The sequence below is a fragment of the Melitaea cinxia genome, chromosome 19 (genome assembly GCF_905220565.1).
Source record: "Melitaea cinxia chromosome 19, ilMelCinx1.1, whole genome shotgun sequence".
NCBI lineage: Eukaryota > Metazoa > Arthropoda > Insecta > Lepidoptera > Nymphalidae > Melitaea > Melitaea cinxia.
Window position 1 is genome coordinate 9844403 of NC_059412.1, and position 14156 is coordinate 9858558.

Consider the following 14156-nt stretch of genomic DNA (forward strand, 5'->3'; position numbering starts at 1 on the left):
TTAACATAGAAAAATATTTTGTATGAAAAAATACCATAAACATATACAAAAGGTGGTCTTAACGCTAAAAGAACAGTTTCTTCCAGACATCCCCTGGCATGAAAAGGATATGGTGATTTTTAATAGTGTTATTTTTTTTAAAGAAATACGAGTAAATAAATCTTTTACCTGGCCATATTAAAGTAGCTGCTGCAATATTTTATATTTAATTATGTAAATGACTCATAATGACTCATAAAATGTCGCTTTGTAAAGAAATAATTTCAACCACGATTAAACGATTGCCCGATAATACATTATTTATAAATTTTACATTTATTATTCATTAAAATGAATAAATAAATTTCGATTTAGTTTTTTTTTTCTCCTGTTCTGGTTAGACTAATTTGTTTGCAAACAAATAATGATTAAAACGTTCGAAAAGAGCTATCGTCTTCTTAAATAATTTATACATATTTTATAAATGTCTATATAAGAATGCTTCTTTAACAACATAACAAAAAATAATTTAAAATTTCTTGTAATTCTGGGTGTAGTGTAATTTTGAAATTCTACTATTCTACACTACTTGTTTCAGTGTGAGAAATTACGTAAAAAGCGATCAAGTTTAGTGGGAGCGTTCGTGTCGACACATGGCAAGTCAATAGACGATGTCGACAGATCTATCGTAGAAGCACGCACCGCTCTCAACGAAGTCACACAGGAACTACAGGTAGGATACGTTTTAATTTATCTGTATAGAGAATATCGAATTATCGAGGAAAAAAAAAAGAAAATTTTGCGCAGTAAATTCAAATCATGCTAATGTTTACTTGATACTTTTTATATTAATCCAATTAATTTTTTTATAAATTTTTCTGAAAATAGAACCAAATTATTTTGGAAATAATGCATGCGTTGACACACTTTTTAGTATCTAAATATTTGAATAATAAAATCTAATGTTTCTAAATTGTTTCCCTGTGCAACTACAACTAGAGAATTACGGATTTACCGTGGGTAAGAGTGTTGGACGGGATGTTAGTATATTTTATTTAATAAATTTACGTTTTCGTGTATTGTGAAAGGGAATCGACGTGAATGTTTGAAGTTAAAACGTCAGCTTCGGTACTTGTTTTATATTTCTTTTATGAGGCTGAATTACTGCTACCTTCTCTATTTGGATAGAATTCGGTATTATAAAAGAAAAAATGAAACAAGACGACGACATACAAGACAGCAAGATTATGTAATCGAGTAGTAACATCAAGATTTATGTTTTCGGGAAAATTAAATAGGTTTTTATTCATTGTATTTCTTAAGCAATAAAAATGTAAAACAATGAACTCGTGCAACCACAGTCATGAATATATCTGTTTTATATATATATAACAACATATAACAATAATGAACAAAACAATGAAAGATTTATTTTGGTTCAATGTACTGGCATTCACACAAGGCTTTATTCTGGAACCATAATTTTACCTTGACGATGTTACTGATAATATGCTTAAAATACGTTATATTATTGTATTAATGTAAACAATTTAAAGGAATAAAACATAGTCAATGTAAATAATAAAAGACAAAAAAGGTTACATTATTATTATTTTTTATTTTTTTTTTATTTTCATATTTGAAAAGTTACTTTTGATTCTAATAAAGATACAACAGTGCATGATAGTTATACGTTTTATCTGAATAATATGTAATTAAATGTAATAAATGTAAATTCTTCATTTCTAATAGGAAAGGATGCATCGATGGAAACAAATCGAACGCCTGTGTGGTTTCAACATAATCAACAACAACGGTCTACAGTTCCTGGAAAGCACTTTATACAGAACATCTAATGGACGACAAGGAAGAGGTATGATGTAGTTTATTATTATATAATTACGTTTTAACGTCTTAAGTTCTTGACTGTTGTACTGTGTGGCTACGGTACTAAAGAATATAGCCACCCCCTCTCTTCCCGTGAGTGTCGTAAGAGGCGACTAAGAGATAACACAGTTCCGCTAGCACCTTAGAACTTAAAAAGCCAACCGGTGGCGGGATAACCATCGAACTGCTGGCCTTAAAATACACAGGCCGAAGACGGGCAGCAGCGTCTTCGGTGCGACAAAGCAAGCTCTGTAGTCACCAACCCGCCTGCCCAGCGTGGTGACTATGGGCAACACACATGAGCTCACGCTATTTTTGACGTAAACTTGTGGAGGCTTATGTCCAGCAGTGGACTGTATAGGCTGTAATGAAGTTCTTGATATTTACTTAACAAATAATTTGACTTCCACACTAAATGTTTCACTTCTGATAGTAAGAGTGTGATGTTATAACCATCATCTAATAATTAACGAGTAGGCTATACAATGTAAAACAAATCTTATATCGATACAAGCCGACATGACGAACTTGGTACCGCCTTATTTTTTTTCTTGAATATAATAATTATATATATCGAAATAAAATATAGCCTATCTTTCATGTTGGATCAAACTGCACACGGTGTGCATATTTGATTAAAATCGGTTTAGTAGTTTGGGAGTCCATCGCGGACAAACAACGTGACGCGTAATTTACATGTATTAAGACAAATCGCAGATGCTTACATTTCCACGTTGTGTATTGCAATAAAACTAGCGCCATAATTAATTTATTTCTTTAATGTTTTGCTAGTAGTCCAATCAGCTATTTTTTACGCTGAGATTGGATTGATGTTTTGACTGTTTGCTTACTATCAAATACACTTGTCGCTTTAAAATTATTACAAAATTAATTTAATGGTCATTAGGTACTTCTCGCTGACGATTGATATTGTTAATTGCGATCCGAGAGCAACAATTTCGCAATTCATGTTACTAATTGTTTTTTTATTTTTATTTTTTTATTTTTTACTATATATAATTATAATTTGTCTCTAATTTTATTTGTGTATATTTCCAGTCCGCATGAGTAGTTCCCAGGATGATTTGAGTGTAGGGGACGACACGTCGCTCTGTGGATCAGGTAAGCTTGAAGACAGCTCACTATTTCACGAATACATTGATTGAGAGGCTATTGTGTATATTTATTATATTTTATATTGAATTGTACGTACAAATAATTGTCTTTGCTTGCAAACGTAGATTGTATACAACGTAGGTAGACGAGAAAATGGTCAAGTAAATTCATATTCAATTTCAATATCAATTAAATTTAAATGGGCCAACATGACACGCGCCGACTATCGATTAAAGAAAAATCATCGCGGTAACATAAATAAAAAATACAGTCAAATTGAGAACCTACCTATTTTTTTGAAGTCAATAATCAATTTTAGGGTTTTCCCCTAAATTCTTTGATTAGTCACGTTACTACAGGAGATAGCAACCCTACAACTTCATAATAACAATATTAATAATAATAATGAAATGAATTCATATATACAGGTTAAAGTAACACTTTTAAGAAACATTTATAAGAAAGAAAAACATAAAAAAGAACATAAAGACATTACATACATCAAACGTATTAAAATTTATAAAATGTGTTGACACTAATGGGAATGGACAGTGGTTCAGGAATTAGTCATTATAACATAACCCATACTTTTATGAAAGAGTCTACATAATGTCTTCTTTTGTTTTGCAAGCAAAAATTAAAACTAGAATATTATTTTATTTTTTTCTTATCCTCAAATATGTATCAATTTTTGTGCGTACAATTCAAATTTATTTGTTAAAGGCATCACAAATTATATTTCTAAATTTCAAAATATGCATATTATACCAAAATGGCTGGTTTTGATTTGATACAAAGAATCAACTTTAGTATCAATATGAGACGCATGGAAACAAAACAAACAAATACAAATAAATAAACTTCTTTAGAAATGTCAAGACTTTTCAGTGATAATAATTAGTTTGTTTGCTATATCTGCGCAATTATTGCTGTCAACATGCATTTCGAAAGCGATGGCGACGTAGCGAGCGATAGAGATCAGCTTATAATGAACTTATCGGTGTATTATAAAATTAAAAACTATAAAAAATTAAATCAATACTAAATTGTCTGTACCAGAAGAAATAAGTATATAGGAATATGTGCCTATTCGACTATTAGAATTAAATAATCAGATAAAGCATAATTTTTACTGAAAAACATCACAACTATTAACAGTAACAAAAAAATCGCCTATCTCCCAACGAGGCGCAGTATGATGAAATCCTGATCATTATTTTGTAAAACATTTTATATTCAAACTGTTTATATTTACAGGATCTTCGCGATAATAAATAATTAACATATTTATTATTTACCTCATTGGCAACTTCTAAAAAATATTTTAAATCAATTTTAAACCTTTTACGGGCAACTGAGATGATTTCAAACATAAATTATTTAAATAAAAAAGGAGTTGTAATCATTATATATACATTAGTTTTATAACTGTTAAAATTAAAAATATTTAATGTTTTGACCAGTCAAAGTTAAAAATCTAAAAATTATTTGTACTTAAAATAGACATTTGAAATTCTTTAATTCATTTAGATGGTACAAAATAATAAATGCTCAAATTCATTAAATTTTAAATTATTCGCCCTAAACAGGCTCTTGAGTTAATTAACGGCTGGTTGACAAGTCATTATTTAAATAGAACTTAACTCATATTGTTTCTTAAATTAACTAATATTACGTTATTATTAAAAGTTATATTTTAAGTCGTGTCAATTTTTTTTAAAAATACTAAAAATATATTTACTTCAATAAATATTTTTTTTATATATTATATTTTATGTCAACTGTTAATATAATATAAAGCTCAAAATATATGACCAAGTAACTAGATAAGATGTAAGTAGATTAATATTGTTTTTATGTTATACATATATAAAGAATAATTTTTTATAATTTTATAAAAAGTATACAATTTTTAATTGAAACATGATTTGACATATAAAATATTTTAATTATAATTTTTTTCTTTTCTTTTTGTAATTGGTTGCTAATTTTTGTGATAATTCATCGTTCTTAAAATATTTAGTCCTTGTAAGTTTAATAAACAATTGAAATATTAGACAGTTCATGCCTCGAATATTTTAAACCTAACATTGTCAAAGTACCTATCAATACAGCTTGTTTAAACTTAATTACAATTCATTTATTTTATTTTAAAGAAATATTTTTGAAGTGTATTTGTGCTAGGGATAAACTAACTTTCGTTTCTTTTTTTTAATCTCTTCGAGATCTAACTTCCCGAAGATACTAGTTACAAAGAAACTATCAATTTTTTTAAATACTATAAGATGTTAGGGGCCATCCATAAATTACATCACACGAATTTCACGGTTTTTGATCCCTCCCCTGTTCTTGTCACAGATTTGACCACATTTATATGACCCCCAGTACCTAGTATGACGTCACATATTTTGAAAATTTACAGCTATAAAGTCTTATTTATTAAATTAAAACATAAGTTAAGAAATAATTTTTGTTCCCATATAACTAACAATTACATAATTATATTTTTTTTATGTATGTTTTTATGTAATTTATAATATGTCACAAAATTTTGGACCTCTCCCTACCCCTTGTTACACAATGTCACACTTCGTCGATCTCTAAGTCCTCCCACCCCTCCCAACCTATCGTATAGCGTAATTTATGGATGGCACCTTATCGATAAGACCAAAATTAATTTAAAAGTAATATTATTTATGTAACGTTGAGATAGTACAAAATCAAGTCTCGAATCGGAAGTTCATTTTCTAAAATAGTCATCTCAAAATTTTCTCACCAAAATGTTTCAAACGCTTTTAACAAATACTGAGAGTATTGAAATCAATTTAATTAATTTTCAAACCAAGTCTAATATAATGTAAATTTCCTAAATCTAATGTAAACTTTATTGCTTTAAAAAAACCTATTATTTATTATTATTCTTTCAAATGTTGTCATTGATAAATTTTTTGGAAGGCTAATGACTAATTTTGAAAATGAGTTTCTGAAACATTGTTATACTGTAGTCGCTTTATAGTTATAATGTTTGTTACCGTTTATAATGTATGTATAAATTCATTTGATCGAATAAAGGATTTATATCGATATACCATGTCATCACAATCAGTAGGAAGCTTTCAGGCTTTATAAAAGCACATAATTTAATGTGTAACTCAAAAAGCATGTATGGAGTAGTCCTTGTTTTTTTGATAAACTGTAGCTTAGTTTGGTATGGGCTATTTTATCCTATTGCATGATATGTAGTTGCAAATTATTACATGTATCATATCCATCAAAGTTATGTTGAATCATCGCTTGGCTCTTTTTCATTTGTACTTACCATAAACAAACCATTTTTTTTTTATTTGCGTGTTAGTGAAAATTTTGAAATAAAAATTTAATGATGCTTTTCAAAGACAAATACTGGACAGAAAAAAAACAACAAAAGAAGTGTTTGTTTGTTCTTGTTAATTTTTAAAGCTTTTTGAAATAGCTTTTTGTTTTTTTTTCTCCATTCTATGATAGTGACGAAATCATTCGTTGTATTTTTTTTATATTTGAAATTAATATCCACGAACTCGCTCTAAAATACCCATGCCTTTTCTTTAACATCATGCACTATAATACCACAGGTAATTTATCATTCAAACTACAAATCGACAGTCCTGTGACTGCCTAGTAAAGCTAGAAGACGCTCACAGATGTTTTTATGTACACACATACACTCATACATGCACAGAGGCATACACATTTATATAATAATTTATTTATTTCTGTATATAATATTGGTTGTATTAAAATATGAGACAGCCCATGCTTCACATATTTTAAAAGATATAGTACAAAAGTACTATGGGAAGCCATTAATCCAAATAAATTATATAATTTAATACAGTCAAATACTATATATTATTATATTTATATATACATATAATGTCAATTAATGTGATAATTTTATTCAAAACAAAAAGCAGTAGCTGTTCCATGTTGTTTACACTAAAACATTTATATTATGTGTGAAGAGTGTCTAAGTGATTATTTTGAGAAGGTGCAAATATCCTAACAATTTTAAAAGTAATTAATTTAACATGTTGTCTAAATAGTAACAATACAGTCACACACACGGTACATATTAATAAAAACTGCTTTAACTCGGTTCTTATATTCCATAAGCAATTAATTTTCCATCGAACCGATCAATTTCGTGGTCAAAATGATTCCTAGTCGTCGAAATAATCATAATTAACACATACTGTGCAGGCACATAAGTAATGAATAACATTATTTCATTACATGTTTCAAGGGGAATAGTATTAAGTTTCAGTTATATTTGCACGTTTGAAAGCTTTTGACGATTGTGATTTTGTTTTATTTTTTCTTGCCCGTCCCGGCTTTGTAGTATTGCAAAGTTTTTCCCTTGTCCATTGAAACGGCGACATATTTATATGAAGGTAAGAATTTGTTATTTATATTGATCTCGCGCTTTTTTTAAGGGGCTATTTCATACATGCTTTTTACTGGTGCATATATAGATAACTCATTGTAATTGTTATACTTTATTAAGCTTTCACGGTCAACTTTTTTACTTATCCGGGACTTACGTTGCTAAAATATCGGGAGTTTTTAAAAATGACAATTCAAAAGTCCTGTATCAGTGAAAGTGCTGAACTTTATATTTGTTACATTAGATATTTAAGGAGGTTCTATAAATTGACTTTATAATATGAATGCATGTGATAATTAATGATAATAATTTTACTTAAAATTAAATTATAGTCTTCATGATGGGTCATACGGATTTAACAAAAATAAAATTCTGACTTTTTAGGTGGTTTATTATAACCGACTTCAAAAAAAGTAGGAGGTTACTCAATTCGACCGATTATTCGGGGATAACTCCGTCGTTTATGAACTGATTTTGATAATTCTTTTTTTTTGTTGGAAAGGAGATATCCCTAGTTTGGTACCATGGTAAGGAAACCAGGATCTGATGATGGGATCCCAGAGAAATCGAGGGAAACTCTCGAAAATCCCCATAACTTTTTACTGGGTGTACCGATTTTAATGATTTTTAATTTAATCAAAAGCTGATGTTTATCATGTGGCCACATTTAAATTTCATCGAGATCTGATCACAACTTTTGGAGTAATCTTTGATAATGCGAATTTACTTGACTATTTTTTCGTCTACCTACGTTGTATTACTTGTCGATATAATTGAAGTCGGTTTTTCTTCGTTTGCCTGCAAACACATTTATTTATTTTTCATTTTTTTTTTTTTTGTTTTTCAAGTGAATTTTTTTAAATAATGTTTTAATATTGTAGTAACGGAAAATTTTGGTTGGAGAGAAGATTCGTCTGGAAGCGAGGAACCGGACGCACCGCATTACCCTCTAGATCTAAGACTGGCCGAGGCTAGGCAAGTATATAAGTTGATTTATAAAACTCATTTAGTATTTGTATACCGTACATCACCAATTTTGTTTGATCAATACACACTGTTTTATGAAACACCAAAATGTTTGTCTGGGTTTGGTAAACTGTACTCTATGATTATAATAATTATCAATAGGGAAGAATATAACTAATATTTAATGTAAACCTTTGTAAATCAAATGCAATTTTCTAACCAACCTTCGTTAGACAGCTTAATTTAATTTTTAATATGAAATTTACATATTCATGGTAATATATTCATTTTAAAAAAATTGAACACATTTGAATTGAAACATTAAAAAAGAGTACCCAAAACCGAAGAGCATGTATGAAGGTAATAATGAAAGTGGACGAAGCGAAAGAAGTATGTAAGGATCGTAGCAAGTGGAAAGAAGTGGTCTCTGCCTACCTCTACGGGAAAGAGGAGTGATTATATGTACATATGTATGTATATGTGTATATGTATGTATGTTTAAAAAATTTATGCAAGAGTAACAATAATCAACAAATCCTAAATAAATTTTAAAGACTAAACTTATATCCACAGATTACAGTTAGAAGAGAGGCTGGCACAAGAAGCTAGAGAGAAGAGACAAGACGAGAGAAGATTGGAGGACAAAAGGTCGGGGACTTACAACGATGTCCGTAAGAGCCCCGAGGACAGAAGGAGGGACCCCGTGCACTTCATACTGGGAGGGGACAAGTAAGAGCTTATTTGAACTCTAGTTACGATATCTACATACGTGTTCAATCTTTTTTATTTATTTTTTTTGTTTTCGGTTTCTAAAACCTGTTTATCAGATATGAATCTTAAATAAATGATATATGTTTTTTTTATGTCACTAGGTCGGCAAACAAGCGTACGGCTCACCTGATGGTAAGCGATTACCGTAGCTTATAGACGCCTGCAACACCAGAAGCATCGCAAGCGCGTTGCCGACCCAATCCCCAATCCCCCCAGGAGCTCTGGTCACCTTACTCACCAACAGGAACACAATACTGCTTGAAAACACTATTATTTGTTTGTCTTACGTTAAATAGTTTAATGTGGTGCACTCCTGTGTGAGTTCGTAAACGCTCATGATGTTATCTGATAAGTTGAACATCAATGATCTTAATAAGTTAATGTGTGACATCTAAAAGTTGTTAGTCAAATCGATACAATAATTGTTTCAGTGTTAACTGGACGGGTGAAGACCTCCCTCGCAACATTCACTCCCAGTCTCAGCCGCAACTGCGAGCGCTCGGCCGCGCCCCCCTCCCGCCCCCGCGCCGCCCCCCCGCCTCGGGGCCCATACAACGCTCCCGCAGCACCGACGTAGTCCCCCACTCTCCGCACTCCCCCCCCACTCCCCACTCCCCACGCTCTCTCGCCTCCCTCGAGGAGCCGGCCCCCGCTGCCCGCGCTCCCGACGACCCCTCCCCCCGCCCCCTCCCTGACGCTCCTGCCCGCCTCATCCCTCAGGCTACGGAGGAGGAGTCGACCGACTCCTCGCTAATGGAGGATGATAATGCACCCAAGCCGAGGAAGCGTAGAATACACCTCCCTTTTGGCAAGAAGACAAAGACGCCCGCGTGACCGGCTCACGTACAATTTTTACTATCCTATCGGTTTCTCGTATTAGATTTGTGGCATGATTTGTAAAGATGTGTCATTTTGTCTCTGATAAGTTAAATCGTATTGTGTAGAAAACGACAGACTAATATTTGTAGCGATTAATTATTTCGTTTGTAGATAAGTCAAAAAATATGTATTTCACGGTAACGTGACAAATAGAAGTGTTTTCATATATTCTGACTCTTCTACGATCGATTCTGCCAATCGCCACTTAACTTCGTCTAGGCCCGCTCATTACAGTTCGTCCAATCGAAAATCGAAGATAAACTGTTAAAAAAGTTTGTATATAGTTCTTTAAATGATTTGCATAGTAGAGATCACAAAAAAGTGCAAGTGCAATGACAATGATTATGTTTTGACGACGCGTTGGCGCAACGATCACAGCACTGGCTGTTGCGCTGGCGGTCGCGGGTTCGATCCCCGCTCACGACAGACATTTGTATTGGTCATATAGACGTTTGTCGTGGTCTTGGTGTTTGTGCTTGTGTATTTTGTGTTCCCGGACCCCCGACACAGGAGAAGATCTTAATGGGGGCCGTTGAGTGTGTAACGTTTGTTTATTTATTTATTATGTGAATCATTTTTATCATAGGTTAACTTCCTCTCAGTGTGTCATTTTCTGAAATATAAACTATTGTTTTATGTATGACAATAAGAAAATACATAATAATAAATAAGAAAAAAAATCTTCCTAAAAAACATATTGTATAGACGCATGCGCGTACAGCGTGGATTAATGATATCTAGCCATATATTAATACGTGAAGCAAAAACTTTGTACCCACTTTTATGAAAATTGCGCGGATGGAGGAGTATGAAATTTCGCACACTTATAAGTTTATATAAAGGAGTGCAGAATGCTAATATTTTTTTATTAAATCAATAAAAAAACATTACCCACGCTACCATGTATTTGACACACATACTCACACTACATATACTCTTTTGTTTATTATTATTCATTTTTATATATTATTCATATATACTTTGGCAACAGAACATTATTAATTATGGTCGAATTCCGACCACTGGGCAACCGAGCGAGTGGTCACTAGTAAGTAGACTTCTAAAAGACACAGCCATTTTCTTATGTAATGAAATAATTGTGTACTGTTACAAAAACAAAATCAAAAACAATTTTATTCAAGTAGGCTTTAAAAGCAGTAGGTACTTTAGAAAACGTGATTTTACAAATTAAAATTTATCGCATCAGTTACAAGGCAAAATGTAACCTTTATGGCAAGGGGACGAGTTTTTGCTTGACGTAGGTATTTCCTTACTCTTTAAAATATCTCTGTGTTATCTATTGGTTAATGGTCTTCGGTTTTCAACGGACGAATTATACATTCACAAGGCCACCTGTTCTGTCATTGTATTGATAAATTTATTCTTATTTATTGAACGAGTGAACGAAATCAAAGGTTTGCTTTCCTCTGTTATTATTTGGTAATTTATTTAGCACATTTACCATTCGGTTTTAGAAACTGCACATGTTGAATTATTATTTTTATATTTCAAATAGTTTTTATTTTTCTTAAGTTTTTTTAATATATATTTATTATCCCACAAGATGTACACTTTTGTCTTTCACTTTGTTACATTTTTAATAAATAATTGTCAATGTGTGATATTTATAGCAATTTTTATAATTATTTTATGAACCGTAGTGTATGATAAATATGAAACGTGTGTCAATTTCATCTTTTTTATAGTTTTTGGAATGTTTTATGGAGCTTTTTTGATTAGATTTATAGCTTTGAGGTAAGTTTAGGTTCAATTCAATATTTTTATCCTTTGTTTTAAAATTTACAGAATGTAATATTAGCAAAATAGTTCTTAATTTTTTTTATTTAGTTACTTCAAACACTTAAAAGTATTAAAAAGCAATATTTATACTTTACCATTATAAATTATCAATAAACCTCCTGTTATAGTGTAAGTTAAAATTAAATTTAGTAATAAATATCCTGAAAGGCTACTTAATAAAAAATAAGTAAAAATTAGTAAAAATTATACAAAATTATAATTAATTATCAACTATGAGATAGAGTTGTATTTTATGGTAATTTATAAATTGGGAATGAAAGTTTAAAAAATTTAACAAGAACTACAGCGCCTCTTAAATTATAATACATTGGCATCCATTGTTTTTGCTGGTTTTTTTTTACTCGAATACTGAATGTGAACGTCCAGCGATGATGTGAATTATTAATAATGTATACTTTTTTATATATATTATACACATAAACATGTCTCAAATATAGATATCGGTTGTGTTATATAAAATTGTTATTTCTTACGTCGTGAAATTTTATCCATTGTATAATATATTGTAATAAATATATCGCATCATTCCCTGTTATTTATGTAGTATGATAGCGATATAATTGCCCTCTAGGTGTAATTTAGAATAATTTGTAAGACAATTTGGTGCTAAATGAATATTTTCAGACTGAAAACAATTATGTATCAAGCTCTTTCAATGTCCATTCATTTATGGTACTACGAATTGTATTGTCGATGTCATTTGTCTTCGTATGTATGAATTTTTGTACTTACAACACCAAGTAAAATCGTATATATTTAGGAGCGCTAATCGCCGTTTGTCAAGCGTTAGAAAATAACCTAATTAATAGTACTTAATGTCTGTTTACAATGTTATAGCACCTTAGATACTTTGACAAATTCATGCGTGAAAAAATGGCGCCGTATTTGGCGATAATCAATGGCAAAATCTCGGTTTTGATTCATAACCCATTTAGTTAAAAGTTAATTTATTTGTAAACAAAATCGTTGTCAAAAATGGTTACAAAACTACTAATAGCGGAGTGTTATGGACCATTGAATAATTGCGTTTTTAATAGTAACGGTTTATGAGAAAATTTGCAATATACATTTAAGATCACAGCTAAATAATACTGCTTCCAAGCAGTGTTGTGTTCCTGTGGTGAGTAAGGTGACCAGAGCTTCTGGGGGGATTGGGGGTAGGGGGTAGGGTCGGCAGCACGCTTGTGATGGTTCTGGTGTTGCAGGCGTCTATGAGCTACGCTAACCACTTACCATCAAGGGAGCCGTACGCTTGTTTGCCGACCTATTTGTATAAAAAAAAGTCTAGGCGGGACCTAGCGGTGTAATATTTTTCACTTGGATTACCAGAGGTATTACAATACATATACCTATCATCATGTATTCTCATAAGCTGGTACAGTACTTCTACTTCCTTGATAATGTCATAAAGTTTTTAATTAAATCAAATTTCTATTATTTTACTATTTAAAGGATGATAATGTACTAAGTAAACCTCAGATCTGACAGTTGTGTAACAAAAAGACAAATCGTGATAAAAAACGTTGTTACTTATAAAATAAAATTGATCCTGAAAAACATGTGTATTATTTTCGTAATCTTTCGTATTGTGTATGTTTGTTCAAGCAGAAAATGATCAATCAATACCTAAAAAATAAGGACTGACTGAAATTTCGTTTACGGCCAAAAAACCAATTGTGGTCGAATACTATACTAATATTTTAAAGTGGAAATTTTTAATTTTTTGTTTGTTTGTAACGGATGAATAAACTCAAAAACTAACAACCGTTAAAATTTAAAAAACGTGACAATAGTATCTAATGAGCGCCTTACGCCTGTAGTACCTGTCTTACTGGAAAACTTGCTAACAGGTGCAAATAAAAAAAAAGCTACTTTTTTATTCTTTTCTTTTTTAGGGACTTTTGTCTACACAGACATGTTAGCCCCATCATACCCTAATTCCCACCATGTCTAAGAAATGGAGAAAGAATCATTGATGATGTAAGACCATATCGACGCTTGAAAGGCAATAATTACTAAGCGACATGTTGGCAACTTTACACTAGAGCATTTCAGTTTTTTTTTTTAAATCATCAAAAATCGCCTATTAGTCATTGTTACTCGATTCTAACGGATTTTAAATGCAGTTTGAAAGCTTTGTAAGCTGATATTTAAAGATTATTAATTTTCTCAATATTTTAAGAAATAGTGTCAGTTAAATTTGAATCAAAATCACAAACAGGTAAAAATTACATAGCGACAACAAATTTGTTTCATAAACCATGTAAAATTAACTAAGCCCCAGTATTTGATAATGGTGTTTGAAGCAAAATGA

General features: G+C 31.1%; 1 protein-coding gene across 1 annotated transcript in view; it reads left to right on the top strand.

The window, feature by feature from the left end:
- The window catches only part of LOC123662958 (stromal interaction molecule homolog), an 82072-nt gene extending 71885 nt beyond the window's left edge, over positions 1 to 10187 (top strand). Inside the window, exons 9-14 of the mRNA XM_045597723.1 lie at positions 578 to 712; positions 1732 to 1852; positions 2926 to 2988; positions 8287 to 8380; positions 8945 to 9100; positions 9574 to 10187. Of these exons, the coding sequence (XP_045453679.1) occupies positions 578 to 712; positions 1732 to 1852; positions 2926 to 2988; positions 8287 to 8380; positions 8945 to 9100; positions 9574 to 9976 (972 nt within the window). The 3' untranslated portion in view covers positions 9977 to 10187. The remainder of the gene's footprint in view (positions 1 to 577; positions 713 to 1731; positions 1853 to 2925; positions 2989 to 8286; positions 8381 to 8944; positions 9101 to 9573) is intronic.
- The last annotated feature ends 3969 nt before the right edge of the window (positions 10188 to 14156 follow it).